The sequence below is a fragment of the Papaver somniferum genome, chromosome 6 (assembly GCF_003573695.1).
Source record: "Papaver somniferum cultivar HN1 chromosome 6, ASM357369v1, whole genome shotgun sequence".
NCBI classification, from domain to species: Eukaryota; Viridiplantae; Streptophyta; class Magnoliopsida; order Ranunculales; family Papaveraceae; genus Papaver; species Papaver somniferum.
The window spans coordinates 89,207,222-89,225,696 of record NC_039363.1 but is presented as its reverse complement, the minus strand read 5'-3'; the positions used below and the strand labels follow the sequence as shown (position 1 = coordinate 89,225,696).

The following is an 18,475-nucleotide window of genomic DNA, read 5'->3' as shown; positions in this document are numbered from 1 at the left end:
TCATCCTTGCCTGTTCTGCGTCGTTCTCTCGTTGTTCTTCGTCATGCATGCAGTTATATTATCCATTTCACTCCAATCTACCTTCTCTACGATGTATTCGCCTGGGTTCATCCTCACCTACTTGGACATACCGATCTTCTATGCGATTGCGTCCACGTTCATCCTGCGAGTTTTCGTTCACCTGAAAAGTGCCATCCAAACTATTATCCATAAATTGTCCCTGTGTATTATCTCCGTGCTCAGATCTACTTCTCCTAGTGGTACTCCTGCTTGTTCTCGATCTTGAGCTCACACGTGTTTTTCTGGATCGTGATTGTGACCTTTGCTCTTGTAATAGCTGATTTTCCACTCTTAGCTCATCATTTTTTCGCGTCAAGTTCGCACGTAGTTCCTCTTCTCTTCTTCTTTCATCTGCCAATCGATGCCTTAGTTCTCTAATGGTCATGTTGTCTTCATTTTCTCCTACTACTCCTTCCTCCTGTGTTCCCTCTTCATTTTCTTCTGCGGTATCTGTATCCGTAGTGTGAACACTTATTTCATCAAGATTTCTTTAGTCGTTCTCCCTTGGTTCCTGTTGGATCTGAGATCTGATCGGTTGAGGTCTGTTGTTCCTCTCTCCCATTCTTGATGTCTCTGCAATTCTTCTACCACCTGCAATTCTTCTACTCCTCCTAATCGGTGTTGCATTTTCTACTGCAGATGTTCGTCTCGCCATTTTGTGTTCCTAAAATAACAAACTCCAAGCTTATGCAAATCCAAAACTTCTTTCCTAAATGAAAACTGCGTTTTAAATGAGTGAATCCAAACGTCAAAATTCCGAGAAAATAATCGAACTCTTTCAAAAAAACAAGGACTATAAGAATTTTTTCAAAAAAAATCAACTTTAAACTTTCACAAACAGGTATAATCCCAATCCCGAGCTGTATTCTAGCGCCAAAATGTAGTAGCGGGATATCCCACTACTACACCCTTTAGATAATCTATATAACAAACTAGGAAATCATCATGAACAACACTTAGAAGGATTTTATTAAGTTTGGAAATCAATACAAAGAAGTAAAGTAAAACCCCTAATTTGGGGAGCAAACAAACTCTCTCCTAAATTTCTATCTCTACTCTCAAAAAGCTCTCTCCCTCAACAAAGTGGTAGTTGGTCTTATATATATAGGAGTTTTACATAGTGGAGGACAGCTAATAAAGCCCCTATTTTCGGATCTGACGTGCGATGTCTTCACACGTTTATATTGGATCTTCTCGCACGAACTCCTTAACTACGTACAACCTTCACACCTTATTCGTGACTTCATGACGTCATTGATTCCGTCATCCGGGATATATTATGTGCGAGTACGTTCGCCCTCTTATAATAGTATCTCTTCGCATGATACTTATGAATCCGATATTTAACCCCTACATCACGCAAGAACGATCGTGATTTGGCGTCCAGATAATGTTCCTCCGGGTTTCCTGTTTAAACCTTCAGATGAAGACTTGGTGTCACTATACTTGAAGAAAAAGATTGAAAATCCATTAGGATTTCATGTTAAGTTTATGCCTGATGCCAATATCTATGACTGTCATCCAGGACATCTGTTATATATGTATGAATTTTCAGAAAGAAACAATGATTCATATTTCTTTTCTCTAAGAGAGAAGAAATTTGGACATGGGGATAGAGCTAACCGGGTTGTAAAAGATGGCTCTGGGCTCTGGAGTAAGTCGATATCAAAGAAACCTGTCAAGGGAGTGGATGGTAGGGTAATCGGTCATAAGAGTAACCTTGTTTTCTTCACCGGTCAGAAGAAAAGTAAGGATGGAAAAACAATTTGGCTTATGAAAGAATTTGAAATATCTGATGAACAACAAGAAGAAGCCGGATGCAGCGGCATGATGCCGTATGATTTGGTATTATGTCAATGTGTATATACTATGAATCGGCTTAGCTGAGGATATACTAAATTGGCTTGACTTAAAAGTTTAGTACGCGACTTGCAAAATGTCTGGGGGAACTGGGGGCAAAACAATATGTAATCGCCTAAAAAAAAAAAAACAATATGTAATGGTTTATGGGTTAGCTAGACGATGTATTTAAGAGAGTTAAGAATCCTGAACATTAATCATTTCTGTCCCATGAGCCATGAACTCTGGATGTTGATTCTATTCTTGATAAATTTTTACAAAAGTGGCACGCCATGGTCATTTTGCCAGCACTGTTAGTTTGGCCTATAAGAGTGAGTGGGTACAAAATTAGGATCTACTCGTTTCCACAAATCTAAATATGATATTTTTTTGGCGGTAATTCCAACTTGGCAACTCACAAAGATGGAGGTCTTTTTTTTCTTCTGATAAGACTAACAAAACAACAACGAAAGAGAGGTCCAGTTTCTAAAGCAGCAACACCAAAAACAGAACAGCAAAAAGAACAGCAAAAAAAGAAGAACATTAAGAAACAAGGACATCAATCAATTCCATGCTGCCTTAGCCACTGATGTACGTTGGTCCTTTATCTTGTTTGAATCCTCCTTGAGCTTAGCTTTTTGATCTCGATTTGTGATTTTATACTCGTGATTTCATTCTTCAAACTTTCAATTTCTTTCTCCCTTTCCAAGCCACGAGACTCGAACGCTTTTTCCTCCTTGACTTTGGCATCCAAAGCTCTAATATCTTCCCATTGCGTTTCATATTGTGTGGCCGTAATTTCCTTTGCATCTACTATCTCCCTTAACTTTGAAACATTGAAGCCAAAACTTTCGAATTCAGAAAGTTCTGATTTGTAATCTTTTGAAAGAACGCGAAGTCGAAAAGGATGTTCTTTCACATCATTGGCACCAATAATTATCTTTCTAGCAAGAGAATAAAAACTTAAGTCGAGACCCATGTTAATGCCATCACGAGCGCCCTGTTTGTACTTCAAAAATGGATTGTAGTGGGGATTCTGTGGCATGACATAGAAGAGACGATTTATTTCTGCCCTAGTAGTCTCAGACCAATGCCGCTGTGGATCTCGATCCGCATGATCTTTTGATGCTGATGCTATTTTCGCTGTAGAAACTGATTCTGCGATGGACCTAGACATTTCTTAAGAATCTCCTTAGTTTTGGTGGTGGTTCTGCTGCTGCTGTAAACGCCTATCTCTCTACTACCGGGGATCAAGTTCTTAAGTTTTCATCAACAGAAACAATATGTATTATGTAGTCTTGGCTTTCTTGCAATGAATGTGGTTGCTCCCCAAAATTTTGTCTATTCATTCTTCTACGACTTCAAAATTATCCTCCTAGGCTCCTAGCTGTCCTCTTTAGCTAGATTAAGTATTGATTTTGCGCATTTGTAAAGCATGCACAGCTTAACCAAATGTACAAGCAAAGAAATTAATTACTTCTGTCGTCTGAGTCCCCTAGTTAGCAATTCGGGATTCGGCAAACGTACGGAACGGCAAACGTACGAGTATTATACGGTTTTGTAAAATCCAGATTCGGTCCAAAATTCGGTCAACGGGACGTGATTCGTCATTAATTCGGAACGGCATACGTACGTGTATAATTCGATTTATAAATGTGAGTTCGGCTCTGAAAATTCGGTATCTATATATAACAAATAATTTGTATTTATAAGGTCATAGACCAATTTTTATGCATATATGTGAGTTATTTAAGGAAAAAATAAACTCAATATGATGATATTAATAATATATACAACATTAGTTATCCAAAAGGACGTCGTATAGTGGTTTAGATGCTTGGTTAGTGAGTTTCAGATCTCTCTCACCTTCACCTTCAAATCTCTTCAGTCGTTTTTGTTTCATAAAAATTACAACACGTCTAATATTCGGTCGTGTATGTTCGGGAGGCAGTAAAGCCCAAAAAGTGGAGTCTTTGAAAAGTAAAAGCTAAAGAATTTATGGCGAATTAAGCGGACGTATCATTCGGGATACGTAAAATTCGTGAACGATTCGCGAATAATCCGGGAATACCACATAATACGCGACTTGGGTTCGGAGTTGCAAACGTACGCGAATAAAACGGTAAAATTCGTGATACGGAAAAATTCGCGAATGATTCGCGAATCATTCGCGAACTTACTAACTACTCTAACTGGTCAAATGAATTCAGAACAGGTACTGCAATTTAGGCCCTTTCTCTGCTAACTCAAGTTCCATGGTAAAGGTATAAGAACAAGCACCCGTCAAAACAAAAGATTTGCCAGTGATTCGAATCAAACACCCAGAGTAAACACGAGTCAAGAGTGTCAGACCATCATAATTAGTATTCTCTCGGATTTGTTGCATAGGTATTGTAGCACAGTTTGAGAAGCACATAAGACATCCTTCTTGTAAATTCTAGAGATTAAAGGTGTATTATTAGAGGGAGTAGACTACAGTAACATATCAGAGAGCAAAGAATCAAAAGATAGAGACTGAGAGAGATGGATTCCGGTTCTAAACGGAGAGAAGCGAATATAATGATTGAAGAAGCCAAATGCATGGTAAGAAAGGAAGATTTTGAGTCTGCAAAAACAAAAATAGAAGAAGCCATCAAACTTTTTCCCTCAATCAGTTATGCCAAACAAATGATAACTGTTTGCAAGATTCTTCACTATTCTAAAAAGTATAAACCAATCCAATCCCGTAAAGAAATCTGGCCTTATGTTCTCCAAATCCCGTCTTCATCCACAGAAACAGATATTAAATCTCGTTATAAAAAGCACATGGAGGATTTGAAAATTCTAAAACGAAGGTTCCCTAGTGTAAGATTTGCTGTTAAAGCTCTACGCCTATGTGGGTCCCTGATGAATCAAGCAGCAGCTCCGGTGGGAAACGGAAGTTCGTGCTTTCAGATGACAGTGATGAGGATGCTTCGGATGATGAAGATCTAATTTCTTGTCGTTCCCATGAATTCAAAAGGCTGCGCAATCAAATCTTTAGTGTTTTACTGAAAAATCCGCATTATCAGCCACTTCCAAAATATTGTCCTAGTGTTACAAAAGAGATGAAATCAGGGTTTGATGTAATTTGTGTGAAACTAACTCAAAAAATCCAGAAATTAGGTGATACTCCTGAGTTTCTAACTTACGAGGAAGAGATTAGGGAAGAATTAGGTAGCCTTGAAGAAATGGGTTACGATGTTCAGAAGATGAAGGACAGATTTAATTTATTGGTAACACTCGCTAAAGAAGATCAAGCTATAGACAAACAGCTCGACGCTCAAACCGGTGATGGAATGGTGCAACTGCAAAGGATTCAGTCTCGAATTTCTGAGTTAGAGAAAGGAAATGAATCGTCGAAAGCTCAGCATATCACTCTGAAATCAGAAATTGTTGCTCTCAAGTCTAAGCTGGATAAACAGGGAAATTGGAATGAGAAATGGACAAAATTCAATTCCATTGGAATGGAATTATGGAAATGATGGAGTTTAACTAAAGTGCAAGAAGGTAGCATCTCGAAATGTTTTGTTTGGGTTTTTTGATCATGATCGATGCATGAAACTGTTTTGTAGGGTTTTAGACTTTCAACACGCATGGAAAGTTTTAGAGTTTACTTAAGCTTAGTTTGGTATTGCTCCTGCTTTTCTGCTGTGTGTTGCTCTGCTGTGCTGTGAGAAAAAATCAGTTACTGCTGTGTGTTGCTCTGCTGTTCTGTGAGAAAAAATCAGTTAGATCTTTGGTAAAGAATGAACTAAAGCTAAAGCTGATGAAAAAATTAATCAAAATGTGTTTGATAAAATATCATATTCACCTATTATTGTTATAGCAAATAATAAAAACAGACATATCTTTAAAGATAATTTTACTTAATTTTATTGGTTTTAAAAATAATTATTTATTTTTATTATTAAATATAAATTCATATAATATTAAATTTATTAAGTATCACTATTATTATGATTGCCAAAAAAATATATTTTATTTAACCACTTTTTAATATATATATAATTTTTAAAAAAAATCAAAAAAAAATTAAGTAATTATTTAACGTTTTTTTTTTATTATTTATAAATTAAATGAAATGAAACATAACATAATTTGGAAATAAAAAAAATATTTAAAGAATAAAATATAAGAATAAAAAAATGATTATATTTAAATTTAAGGTTAATTTTTATCATTTATAAAATAAAGTAGGGATAAAAAAGATAAATAAAGCATTAAATTTAGGTGGGAGCAAAACTTATGCTTTTATAGTTTTTAAAAGCTCATTTTCCTCAGCTTTTAAAAATTGAGGAATTTGGGAAGTGTTTTGGATAAAAAACACTTTATTTATTTGTTACCAAACTCTAATTTGAAAAATTATTGGCATATATAGTTTTTGGAAATGTTTTTGGTAAAAAAAAAAATTACCAAACCAAGCCTTACTCACTTGTCTACTTTTGGCAAATACTTAAATCGAACTGTTTATTTTGTGCGCCATTCCATGTTTAATGTGATACTTGTTTTTGTGATAAATTAGAGTATTTTAGCTACGATTTCAGTGTTTTTTTCTTTGGGGAAAAGGCCTCAAAGGCTTTTATTAAAATTCAAAAGTAGGTACAATATTCGTGGAGGGTAGTAGGTACAACATCCGTGGAGGGTAGCGTGGCAACAAGCTGAGCCCCACCACTACACCAAATCGACGGTTTTGAGACATAGATAAATGTTGCCAAGATTTTTTGAGATACATACAAGTGTCTCAATTTTGGTGTAGGGAATGCTTTGAGATGAATTTAAAGACACTTATAAACGTCTCTTAATTAAATCTTGAGACGTTTGTATGTGTCTCATAAATGTTTACCCACAGTTTAATAAGTGAACCAAATTTCCATTTTAAGCGACGGCAAAACAAATTGAACGACTCTTATATACGTCTCAAATAAAATCCGATTTAAAAAGAAAAAATATTTCAAAAATTCCTGCACCTGCACATTTGGTTTCCTGCACCTACACATTTGGTTTCCTGTGCCAGAATACAGGTATCTAGCCACTCCATTTCAAGTCATATATGAAACATCACTATTCAATCCATTCTATTATATCACATATTGCAGAATTACATATGGATCGATCCATACAATCAGTCGATACAATTACAGATGTAAGATGACTGAAATTTAACAAAATAAACTATAGATAACAAGTATGTCTCTACAATTTGGGATCGAATTGAGTATGTTTTGAGTTTCTTGTTCAATTAATGTCACCGGACCTCATCATGCGCGCATAGGCAGTGGATACATTTTTACAAGAACTTGAGAAATAAGAAAGTACCTACAACTTGTTCACTCAAATGACATTATGGTTATCCAGCTGTCTTCTAGATTTCCTTATAATGACACCTGATGTAAATGGAACATCTATATGAGTTAGTTTACATACCAAAGGACCAGAACTAAAACATGACAAGATCAAATGGGCACACTTTGCAGACATATACCTTTACTGGAGCCTCTTGTTCCGATCTTTCCACTTTTCTTGAGTCCACCACCTAACATAAAGCTTCCCTTTTATTCTTCTGAAGATTCGCCAAGTCAGTCTGCAAAGAGAGACAACATGATTAATGAAAAATGTTAGGTACCTAATACCATACAGTTTTCAGTTGTGGAAACATACAAGAAAGCTATACCCAATGATGTGAAATAGGTATGTTAAAATCTGGATTCATATTCAAATATTTCGAATTTCAGTGGTTGAAGCGCATCGAATGGGTTAGTTATATGTGGATGGGTTGCTTAATGGTAAGTGGTAACAGAATGCTCAAGCTTTTAAAAAAATTATAGTACTTAAAACAATTACCGTACTAACTTCAAGACAAAGAAAGTATATAGTCATACCTCATCATATACTTTCTGTTGTACCTTGGGTTGCTTCAAAGGCTTATCTTTTACACCTACAAACAAAGAAATTTCCAAATCAGGATCCTTATCAAGAACATCATAGATGAATAGCTGATTTCAAGAATTTTACCTGGCTTGAAAGACCAGCAACAGATACCAAAATCATACCTGTTACACAAATTTCAAATAAGATGTTCTTGAGTAAAACACACAATTTTAATTGTTTGGAAGTAAAAGTGCCAATTAAGATGCTAGAAAATGAATTCTCCGGCTCTGCACCCACCAATATTTCAGGATTGTATCTACTTGTTCTTTTTCTTTGGCCTCAACTGCAGTTCAAACAAGCAAATCAAAACACAAGTTTGAGAATCATCATAATGAATATCAGAAACCTTACAAACCACAAATGGATATAAATGGCAAAATCTGTTGAAAAGATACAAAGGCCATACCCAGTAGCTATGTCCACACTTCTTCTTGCAGTTACAACAATACCCAATTACATAAATGCACAACACAATGGTGGTCCCAAGTCATTCAGTCTTATAATGTTATACCTACTATTTATACCAATTCTCATGTCTATTTCCCGCCTCTATCATATATGGTCTACCTCTCAAATGATCATGAGTTCATTTACAGGGTAGTAAGTGTGAAAAATTCGACTTACTTGTGGGAGATCATTATGTCCTGGTTGTACACTTGTTGTTAGAATTCGGGCATCCAACTCAAAACCAATTGGCAATGAGTGGAGAGGCCCTACAAGATTATAAACCGCAGGATCTTAGATTGCCCAACGATGTGGGACTAATAATCTCATCACGCCCCCTCACGTGTAGCCTCGTTGGGTCTAACACGTGGAACAATAAATCGGGTAACGCGAAGTAAAGGTGCGGTCATTTGACTCGACACAAATAGCCTGCTCTGATACCATGTTAGAATTCGGGCATCCAACTCAAAACCAATTGGCAATGAGTGGAGAGGCCCTACAAGATTATAAACCGCAGGATCTTAGATTGCCCAACAATGTGGGACTAATAATCTCATCACCCCCTCACGTGTAGCCTCGTTGGGTCTAACACGTGGAACAATAAATCGGGTAACGCGGAGTAAAGGTGCGGTCATTTGACTCGACACAAATAGCCTGCTCTGATACCATGTTAAAGTATGCGGACATCCAACTCAAAACCAATTGGCAATGAGTGGAGAGGTCCTAAGAGATTATAAACCGCAGGATCTTAATTGCCCATACAATGTGGGACTAATAATCTCAACACGCCCCCTCACGTGTGGCCTCGTTGGGTCTAACACGTGGACAATAAATCGGGTGACGCGAAGTAAAGGTGCGGTCAACTGACTCGACACAAATAGCCTGCTCTGATACCATGTTAGAATTCGGGCATCCAACTCAAAACCAATTGGCAATGAGTGGAGAGGCCCTACAAGATTATAAACCGCAGGATCTTAGATTGCCCAACAATGTGGGACTAATAATCTCATCACGCCCCCTCACGTGTAGCCTCGTTGGGTCTAACACGTGGAACAATAAATCGGGTAACGCGGAGTAAAGGTGCGGTCATTTGACTCGACACAAATAGCCTGCTCTGATACCATGTTAAAATACGAGCATCCAACTCAAAACCAATTGACAATGAGTGGAGAGGCCCTAATAGATTATAAACTGCAGGATCTTAAATAACCCAACCATGTGGGACTAATAATCTCAACACTTGTACATGATAGAATTGAACCTGAAAAGTACCATGTATGGGTAGCTCTCCTTCATGTCCACCAACCAGCTGAAGATAAAAAAGGATACATGATTAGTAGTTGATACTAATAATATAAATCAATGTTTCTCCCTCCTCCTTTATCCAGGATTGGGACCGGCAACACAAGCATTGACGGAGTTAAAAATATTTTGGTGAACACCAAATTAATCAGATCATTATATTAAGTAAATATAGGCATTTACAGACCCCAAAAAAAACACCTAACCTCACTGTGCTAGACAACACTACTAAGGTTGTAATAACAAAAAAGGACACTAATAAGCAAATTCTTAGATGCAACAAGTTGAATTTTCCATGTGCTAGTGTCGAACCTGTCCTTGCTGCGCAAAAGATCTCAGCTAAGGCTGAAATAACAAAAATATACTAATGCTCAATGCCAACTGGTTGCTATGCTTATGTTGAACCTATCATCGTTGCGCAAAAGAACACAAAAAGATCACAAACTAGGAAGATAATACACCTTGACCGGCACGAACTGCAACCTATCCTCAGACCAGATCAGAAAATTAGGTAGTTCCAGATCCTTCAAAAAGTTAACGTCATCTCCTTGTGGACCATCCCATACTAACGCAGACTGATCATGAACTTCCTCGACATAGACCCTCTTCTCTGTTGGCTTCATCTTTCTACAATGAACATAATCGCCAGCAACAATACATCCTGATGCAACAACCCTTCTTCTATTATCTAGTAGATTAACGTGCAAGGAAGGAGATTCATTGGTTACACTGTCAGCATGATCCAAGCTTTGATCATGTTGATGACCTAAGTGAGAAATGGACTCTTTCTCTGGGCTGGGAGTGCCTACGCGAGCTGATGATGTAGGCATCTTGCGTTTCATGCAGTTCAACATCTCCTAAGAACAAGAATAGATAAAATCATTATCTATTAACTATTAAACCTGAACATACTGCCTACATTACGACAAGTTAGAACTTAAAACTTACCTTCACTGCGCTGCCCAAGGAACCCAATTCACCTTCAATACCAATCATTTACCGCCCATAAACTCCACATCGCCTTCGATTTTGTTTAGTTTAAGTGCATTCTCGATATCTCTGTGTTGAAGGGCATAATGTGCAATTGCTGCCATTCCAACTTGCTTCTTCGACAAATGTGATGAGTAGCCACGAATCCCACCACTTCGTTTTCTTCCAAACACCTCCTCTAGTTCAGATGAAACCACATTACTAGAACTTGGCTGAGCTCCTTTCCCTTTGTTCCTCTCTAGATCCCCTGATACTTTGCTCTGCATTTAGAATGAAAAAATGTTGCTGCAGTAAGTACCATTTACCGATGAGATTAGAAAGACCCAAAATAATAGGTGCTGGTAGAAAAAATGTAGCTGCAATATATAAAAGTTACTTGTTACAAATAGAAATAACTTACATGCACTAGGATGGACAGTCCCATCACGTCTTAAATGTCCGTATAACCACTTCTCTGTGGTCGACGGTGGTACCACTTTTACGCTCATTTCGTCCTACAAATACAAACGTAGGTGGTTGGTTAATAGGTTGTTACTAGTATATGAAGATCAAATAGAAGATCAGGAACATGAATACTTACTAACTTATGCTTCTTGTTGTGGTATGTGCTCCTCCCAAGTGTATGGTGGATAGTGTTCTTTGCTTTGCTCTCTGCATTCACCTTATTCTTTTCTATCTTTTCCGGATTTTTCTCCATATCAACAAATTCCTCCCAGATATTTGGATTAATCCCATTAATCCCAGGTGGAACATCTGCTCTTACACTTTCCCAGATTTCTGGAGTGAGTTCTGGAAGTGCTTCATCTTCATCTTCCTCCTCTGCCTCAGGTATTTCAACTCCCTCCCTTATTGCTTATTCTACTCTAAGAGCTGCTTTTTCTTCTTGTCTAAGGGATTTTACTATCCGTTTTAATGCCTGCCTTAACTTATATTTGAATCGCCTATAATACGGTAGAAATGACACTTCAATGATTTCACGGCAGACTGCTGGGTCAATAGTCAATGAAAATTCTCCCTAATATACACATTAAGATCGATAATCAACAATAGGATCTATTTTGACTTACACATATAACATATTAATACAAAAAAAAGAAATATAAGTTAGTAATAATACCATCAAATCATTCCACACGTCGTCTTTAAAATTGACAGGGACCAACCTCCACTCCTTGTATGATATAGGAATATGAATCCTTATGAGCTCTCCTACCCTAGTAGAGAATCTCGCTGCCGCATCTCCTTCGACCTTGACATCAATATTGACTTCAACAATCAGCTTCGGTTTTGCTGACGAGCTGGATATATTTTGCTGCGATGATGTGGTAGTTGATGTAGACGGACCAGAACTGCTTCGATTGGAGGCCATTCTACTGCAAAATAAAAAGTGAAATTTCAGTTAAATGATAACACAATCAAGTAATACAACAACCCTTTCAAAGAGTAAAATGCTCATATTAGTCACAACAAACAATACATGCCAGCATAACCACATTCAAAAATATATTAAACTGCTCTACATTAAGCTATAGATCAATACCAACATACCATATTCAAAAAATAGAAACATAAAATAAAACTTAAGTTGGTTACCAGGTTGTTCTAAAATGAGAACACAAAGACTAATCTTCCTACAACACCATCAGAAGCAAATTACACCCGTTGAACTAATAACACATCCAAGTTGGGCTCATCCACAGTTACAGATTGAATTTCTTAGAAATCAGGCTTTATCAAGTCGTCCACATGTCTTTTCATGCCATTGGTGAGTGAATCACAACAGATCAATCAGGATTCTTCAAATTTTGAGAATAAAAAACTTACTTGGCCTCAAAGTCCATTATAGCAGGTTCATCATTGTATTTGTCTATGCTCTTGAACCTATTCAAGTTTACCACCACCAGGTTTGAATCTGGGCAGAGTTTACACCCAAGACTCTTGCTTTCCACCTTCACCGAGTCACAATAAAAGACCACCTCCGTAAAATCTGTATAGTCAACCTCCAGAATTTGACGAATCACGCCATAATATTTGGTTTTCTGATCTTGGAGGTTCTTATCTTTACTTCTAGCCCTGAATGTGGTAGTAGCTTCCATCCAGACCCCACTATCCTGTATAACATGTAACATAAGAAATCATATGTATGGTACATACCTTTCAAATGGATACATCCATCGGTATCGAACTGGCCCACAAGTAAGCGCTTCATCCGTTAGATGCACCACAAGGTGGATGCTAATATCAAAAAAGGAAGGAGGGAAGTACTTTTCCATCACCCATAATGCCTCAACAGCCATGAATTTGGCTTGTTGAAGTTCAGTTTTGATTAGAACTTTCGCGCACAAGATACTGAAGAATAAGCTCATCTGGTGAAGCGCCTTACGAAGGTCCGGGTACCTCAGGAAAGCATGTTGAAGTAGCACTGGTAGCAAGTATTCCATAATCACATGATATTCATGTGACTTCAAACAAGTCAGACCCGGAGGATTAACTGTCACATTGTTTCCGATATTGGATGAAAATCCAGAAGGAAACTTCATATTCTTCAAAGTCTGTAAGAAATCATCTCGTTCTTCTTTGCTCAAACGGAAACCAACAATCGGTACAATTTCCTTTCCGGTTACAGAGTCTGTAGTGATCCACTGCCCACTATGAATGCTCATCTTCCTCATATCTTCTCGTGCTTTGACACTATCTTTGGACTTCCCATTTATGTTAATAAGTGTATCTATCAAATGCTCAGTAAAGTTCTCTTCGACATGCATTACATCTAAACAGTGACGGTAAGGATTATACTTCCATGTCGGGATTTCAAACAACCAGGCCCTCTTATAAAAGCTTTACTTGGAGAATCAACAGCATCACAACCAACTTTCTCATAACAATCTCTTTTTTTTCCAGTTTTGGAAAGCTTCCTGGGTAAATACTCAATATTTGAAGTCTTTAAAAATACAGCTTCTCCACTTAATCGAGGTGGTGGAAGTTTTCTTTCTTCGGTCTTTAGTCCAAGATACTTTCCAGACCTGAACGGATGTTGTACTTAAGATCTGTGGTAGTTTAGGTACACTATCTTTCGGCAATGACCCAACCATATACTTTCTGTCTCATCAGCAGACAAAGGACAAGCTTTATGGCCATGTGTTGTACACCCTAACACATTTCCATATGTCAGTAAATCATGTATACTCCATATGAGAATATCTCTGCAAATAAAAGTTTCCTTTCGTTATATATCAAAAGCAGTGAAGCCATCAATCCAAAGTCTAATCAGTTCATCTATCAAGGGGTTGAAGAAACACATAAATGTCTTGACCCGGCGCCTTCTGTCCTGGTATTAAGAGCGACTTGCAATAATGATTAGAGTGGTTAGTAAACATATTTTTCCTTTGCTTTTTGGAATACGATCCAAAGGACTTGCTGTTCACGTGCGTGACCCTAGAAGTCGAAGGCGCGGGGATACTGAGGGAACTAAGTAGCTAGGGGTAATTTTCTTGGTATCAACTATACGAAGTTGGTCTTAGACTTTGTATAGCGGATTAATTCTGAGAGTATTCAAAATAGGACTAGGTCCCGGGGGTGTTCTGAATTTGCGGTTTCCTCGTTAATAAAATCTTGCTGTTTCTTTTACTTTGATTTCCGCATTATAATTATTATTATAATTAAGTAAAATACACAAGTACGTTAACTCCGTAATACTTGATAGTGACCATATAGAGTTTGATTATTACCGAACCTATTATCAAGTAACATACTTTGTTGTTGTATTGTCTCGATCTTGTGTCCATAGTCAATCACACAAGTTATCTTGTTTTCGTATTGTCTCGATCTCGTATGCATACACGATCACACGAAGTGTGAACAAAAAATTGTCATATTGTCTCGACTTTGTCTATAGACGATCACAATCGGTAGATGAATTATAGGTTGAAACAAAAAGATTGTGGTGTATTTGGGTACCCTCGTATTTTCAATTGGTATCAGAGCAGGAAAACACGAAAAGATCTAACAATATGTGTTTGGTGCGATCCAACCTATAAGACATAAGTCGAAATAAGAAAAGTGAAGCTAAAATTATGAAGAACTCAGTTAGCGTACATCAAGATGTTGAGAATAATCTCTCGAAAAGGGTCAATGGAAATTGGTTTCGTAATTCTTTTCTAAAATCAAGAATGAAGTCTATGACTGATAAAAACTTGAGTGAGAATCATGTTCATGATAAGAAAAGAATGCTTCGAAAACAAAAGGTACAACTACCTTATTCAAAATCTTTTTTGACCCGATTCCAATTACTGGTGAAAAATCTTATGTTATCATTTCCAGATGTAAGAATAATTCACCATCTTGCTTTAATCCTGAATTAATGGCTGGGTAGCAAAGGTTTTCCAATAAAGTCAAAAACTTGTCAGATGCATGAAAATTCATTGATTGTCTGGAAGATGTCTTAGAACTTATTGTTCAACTAAATGTAAGAATTAGTGAAACAAACCGAGAAACACTGAGCCTTCAAAATAATCTGGCAGATTGTTCTGAACAAAAATTAGCTTTGTGTAATGAACTAAATCAAAACTTCAGAGTGTGAATATCTTACACAATCGATAGAACATTCACAAATAAGGAATAGAATCCTTGAAGAAAAAATCTTTACGGAATCATGTCAAGAGGTATGTTTTGGCAAATCTTTAGAAAGATAGTTTCAACAAGGTATGGATACCTTAAAAGGGCATATCGAATGTCTTGAAAGAAAGATCTCTGCAGTCTGTATGATATCTGATCAAGACTACTTTGGTTCGGATAAAAAGTAAATACCATCCTGGGCTCAAAAAGTAATCAAGAATACGTGCCATGCAGTATTCATGATGAAAAGGATGTATCAAACACATCCGAAACGTATACAAGGACAGAAGATCATGTCCCTAAAGATAAGAAGGAAGATGTTTCTCCAATGATACTTGGTGAGGAAAATTCCTCTCACCCCAACACTTAACAATGTTGGAAAGTGCATCCTTACAATGCCCAATCTTTTGATGTAAGGAAGTACAAGTATCTGGGCATCTGGTATCCTGTTTATATCTCTTATTCAACATAGAGAGAATACACTATCTACCTGAAGATATTTAATAGGTCTTTATGTGTAGAAAAGTTATCTTACAACAACTTGTGTAAACATGATGACTTTTCTTGTCTATTGTATTTTTAGATACATAATTTTGAAGATAGAGATCTTTAGGATTTGGAAACACATAAGATATGAAATTATTTTCGAATCTGGTCAGAATTATTTATTTAATGTTGATACCTATGTTTGGTATGTGTTGAAATCCTCTGGTGTATGTACTCATCTTGTTTGAGAACTTATACTAAAAAGATGTATCCTCAAACCAAGATTTTGAAGGCCTTAACTGAAAAGGTTCATAGTGAAACTGTTAATCTTGTTGATTCCTTCAAGAAATTTGGGTGTGAGGATAAACGAAAACAAAGTGAAGACGTGAAATCTCAAGAATGAGTTACTAATCTTTTTGAGACATAAACATGTATTTTGAGCAAGTGATGAACATGAGGAGCTAAACCCCTTAGTTGAGGCAACGGGGGAATCCAATTTTTCAATTATTATGTGGTAATTTCTATTTAAATCAATTATGATTTAAATGATTTTTTGCAGTGAACGAAAAATTGATTTTATGATTTTGATTAAGTAGTTGTGTTTTCTCTTGATGGTACATGCTTAGCATAGGATTTTTGATGTCCCATACATGCGATTAACAACTATTCTTTTGAAAATCTACTTGTCTAGGCAATATTTAAGAATTAAATTGAGTGTCTTGAGTTGCATATTTATTACTTAGATTGAATCACTAAAAATAGGTTAATGGTGGATTCCTTTGTCTCGGTTTCTCTACAATCATGAAATAAAATTTTAATCGAGTTTTCTTTGTTTTAGCATTAGAAGTTAAATCTAAAATCAACTTTCACAAGTCTTAAACGAACCACTTTTCTTATCACTGTAAAAACTACATCAGTCATGCTACCAAGAACATTTTGGTTGAGAAATGTATTTGTATTTACATGGTGGAAGTATACCTTTATAATTATCCACAATATGAGAAAAAGTTTTCGACCTTGATTTTTTGCAGAAGCAGAGGCACGCCAAGCTACTTTTCCTGCAAGGTCATTCTTCTTATTTGTAGGATATTAGCAATGTCAGATTTCACATTATTAGGAACTTCATGACTAAATGCAGTAGCAGATTATTCAAAATTCACGGCTTGACCTGAATACTTACGGAATTGTTCAATTATAGTTGCTAGATTCCTAGCTTCCTTAGTTATAGCTTTAATAAAATGAAACAATCATCAGCAAAGGATGGGTGCGAAATAAAAGGAAAAGCTTTAGCAGGTTTAAAACCATGAGTAACACCTTCATGTTCTGTCTGGATGAGAAATCTAGAAAAACAATTCGGTTATGAGAATAAAAATATATGGAGATGGGGGATCACCCTGTCTCAAAAGTTAGATTGATCTAACCTGAAAAAGGAGTTTATTAGATTAAACGTAAGATCCTTTGTCAATGACTCATCTATATTTCCTGACCAACCAAATATGTTTTTCTTATGCTGTAGTTCTACAATTACACTAAGTTTTGTTTCATCACCTTCATAACCCGAATAAATATTTTCCTTCGCTAACTCCTTATATTTGTGGTATTTCTTACCTAGGTCAGGCTCCCCACCACCTTCGTTTACATCCTTATTTAACCCTTAAAATACTCCATAGGCCTTCTCTACAAAATCCGCTAACCCACATTGTTCATCGCTAATGTTCTCTTATACATGTTACTCAACAGAAAATTTTTCCTCTACATTTTCAACATCCACATTTTCTTCTACATGTTCCAGTACTACTTGTGATGATGTGGTGTATTTCTCCCCATGTATACATCAAAGTACATATGACTTGTCTATCAAGTGCATCTCTAAATGATACTTGACTAAAGCAAAAGACATAGAATACTTATTTCTACAAATACGGCAAGGACATGGACGTAAAGGTGAACTTTTTATCATGTTACTAAATGTAAAATCGATAAAAATCAGACACCCCTTTTCTATATACATTACTAAACCTATCTTATTCATTCATCCAACCTTTGTCACCTACTGGCAGCATTCTACAACAACATGACATAGTATGTTAATCAAGGACCAAACACAACAGTTAACAATCTTCACACAAGCATCAACACCAATAGAAACTAAAATTGCAACAGAATGGTTCCTTTTAATACATTATTAAAAAAAGACAAACCCAGATACAACAACACTCTAGAATTCAAATTAAAAATAATGCAAAGTATACATAAGCAAAAACACATCAATCGGTTTATAAAACATCGCCGGATGACCAAATCCAAATGCTGTAAACTTAAACATGTTACAGTAACCATCAAAACATGTTATACCAATCCTCTACCATACTCATAACCCTTCTTAAAAATCATATATGTTATTATAACAAACTAGCAAAACTCACAGACCCATGCTTAAATCACAATGAATCAGCTAACAAACAAATAAAAAAAATAACAATTCTTCTGTGATCTATAAATGCTAAGAAAAACTCAAGAACCGAAACCATCACTTGTTTATCTTGTCTCTGCATCAACTACAACAAAAAAGTTTCATCTATTTTCTTTCTATTATGAAGAATTCTGAAAAACTCTTAGCCTGGTACTGCAAGGGGAAATCAGAATGGAACTTATATGACTGCAACTTTCACTATGTGGCATATTTGGAGAATGAGATTGTGTTTGACAGTAAGCATATTAATATTGATGCTAAACTCATCCAAATAACACAATCTAGAATGGACTGGTTAACTGCACGAGGTAATAACTC

At 36.4% G+C, this 18,475-nt stretch overlaps 1 protein-coding gene across 1 annotated transcript; it reads left to right on the top strand.

Moving 5' to 3' along the window:
- Positions 1 to 1,551: 1,551 nt before the first annotated feature.
- LOC113291033 (NAC domain-containing protein 83-like) lies at positions 1,552 to 1,947 on the top strand. The gene has a single exon (XM_026540613.1). The coding sequence runs from the start codon at positions 1,552 to 1,554 to the stop codon at positions 1,945 to 1,947; it is 396 nt and encodes a 131-aa protein (XP_026396398.1).
- The last annotated feature ends 16,528 nt before the right edge of the window (positions 1,948 to 18,475 follow it).

Coding starts and splice junctions, on each gene's coding strand:
- LOC113291033 (XM_026540613.1), top strand. CDS start 1,552: ATGCCTGATGCCAATATCTATGACTGTCATCCAGGACATCTGTTATAT.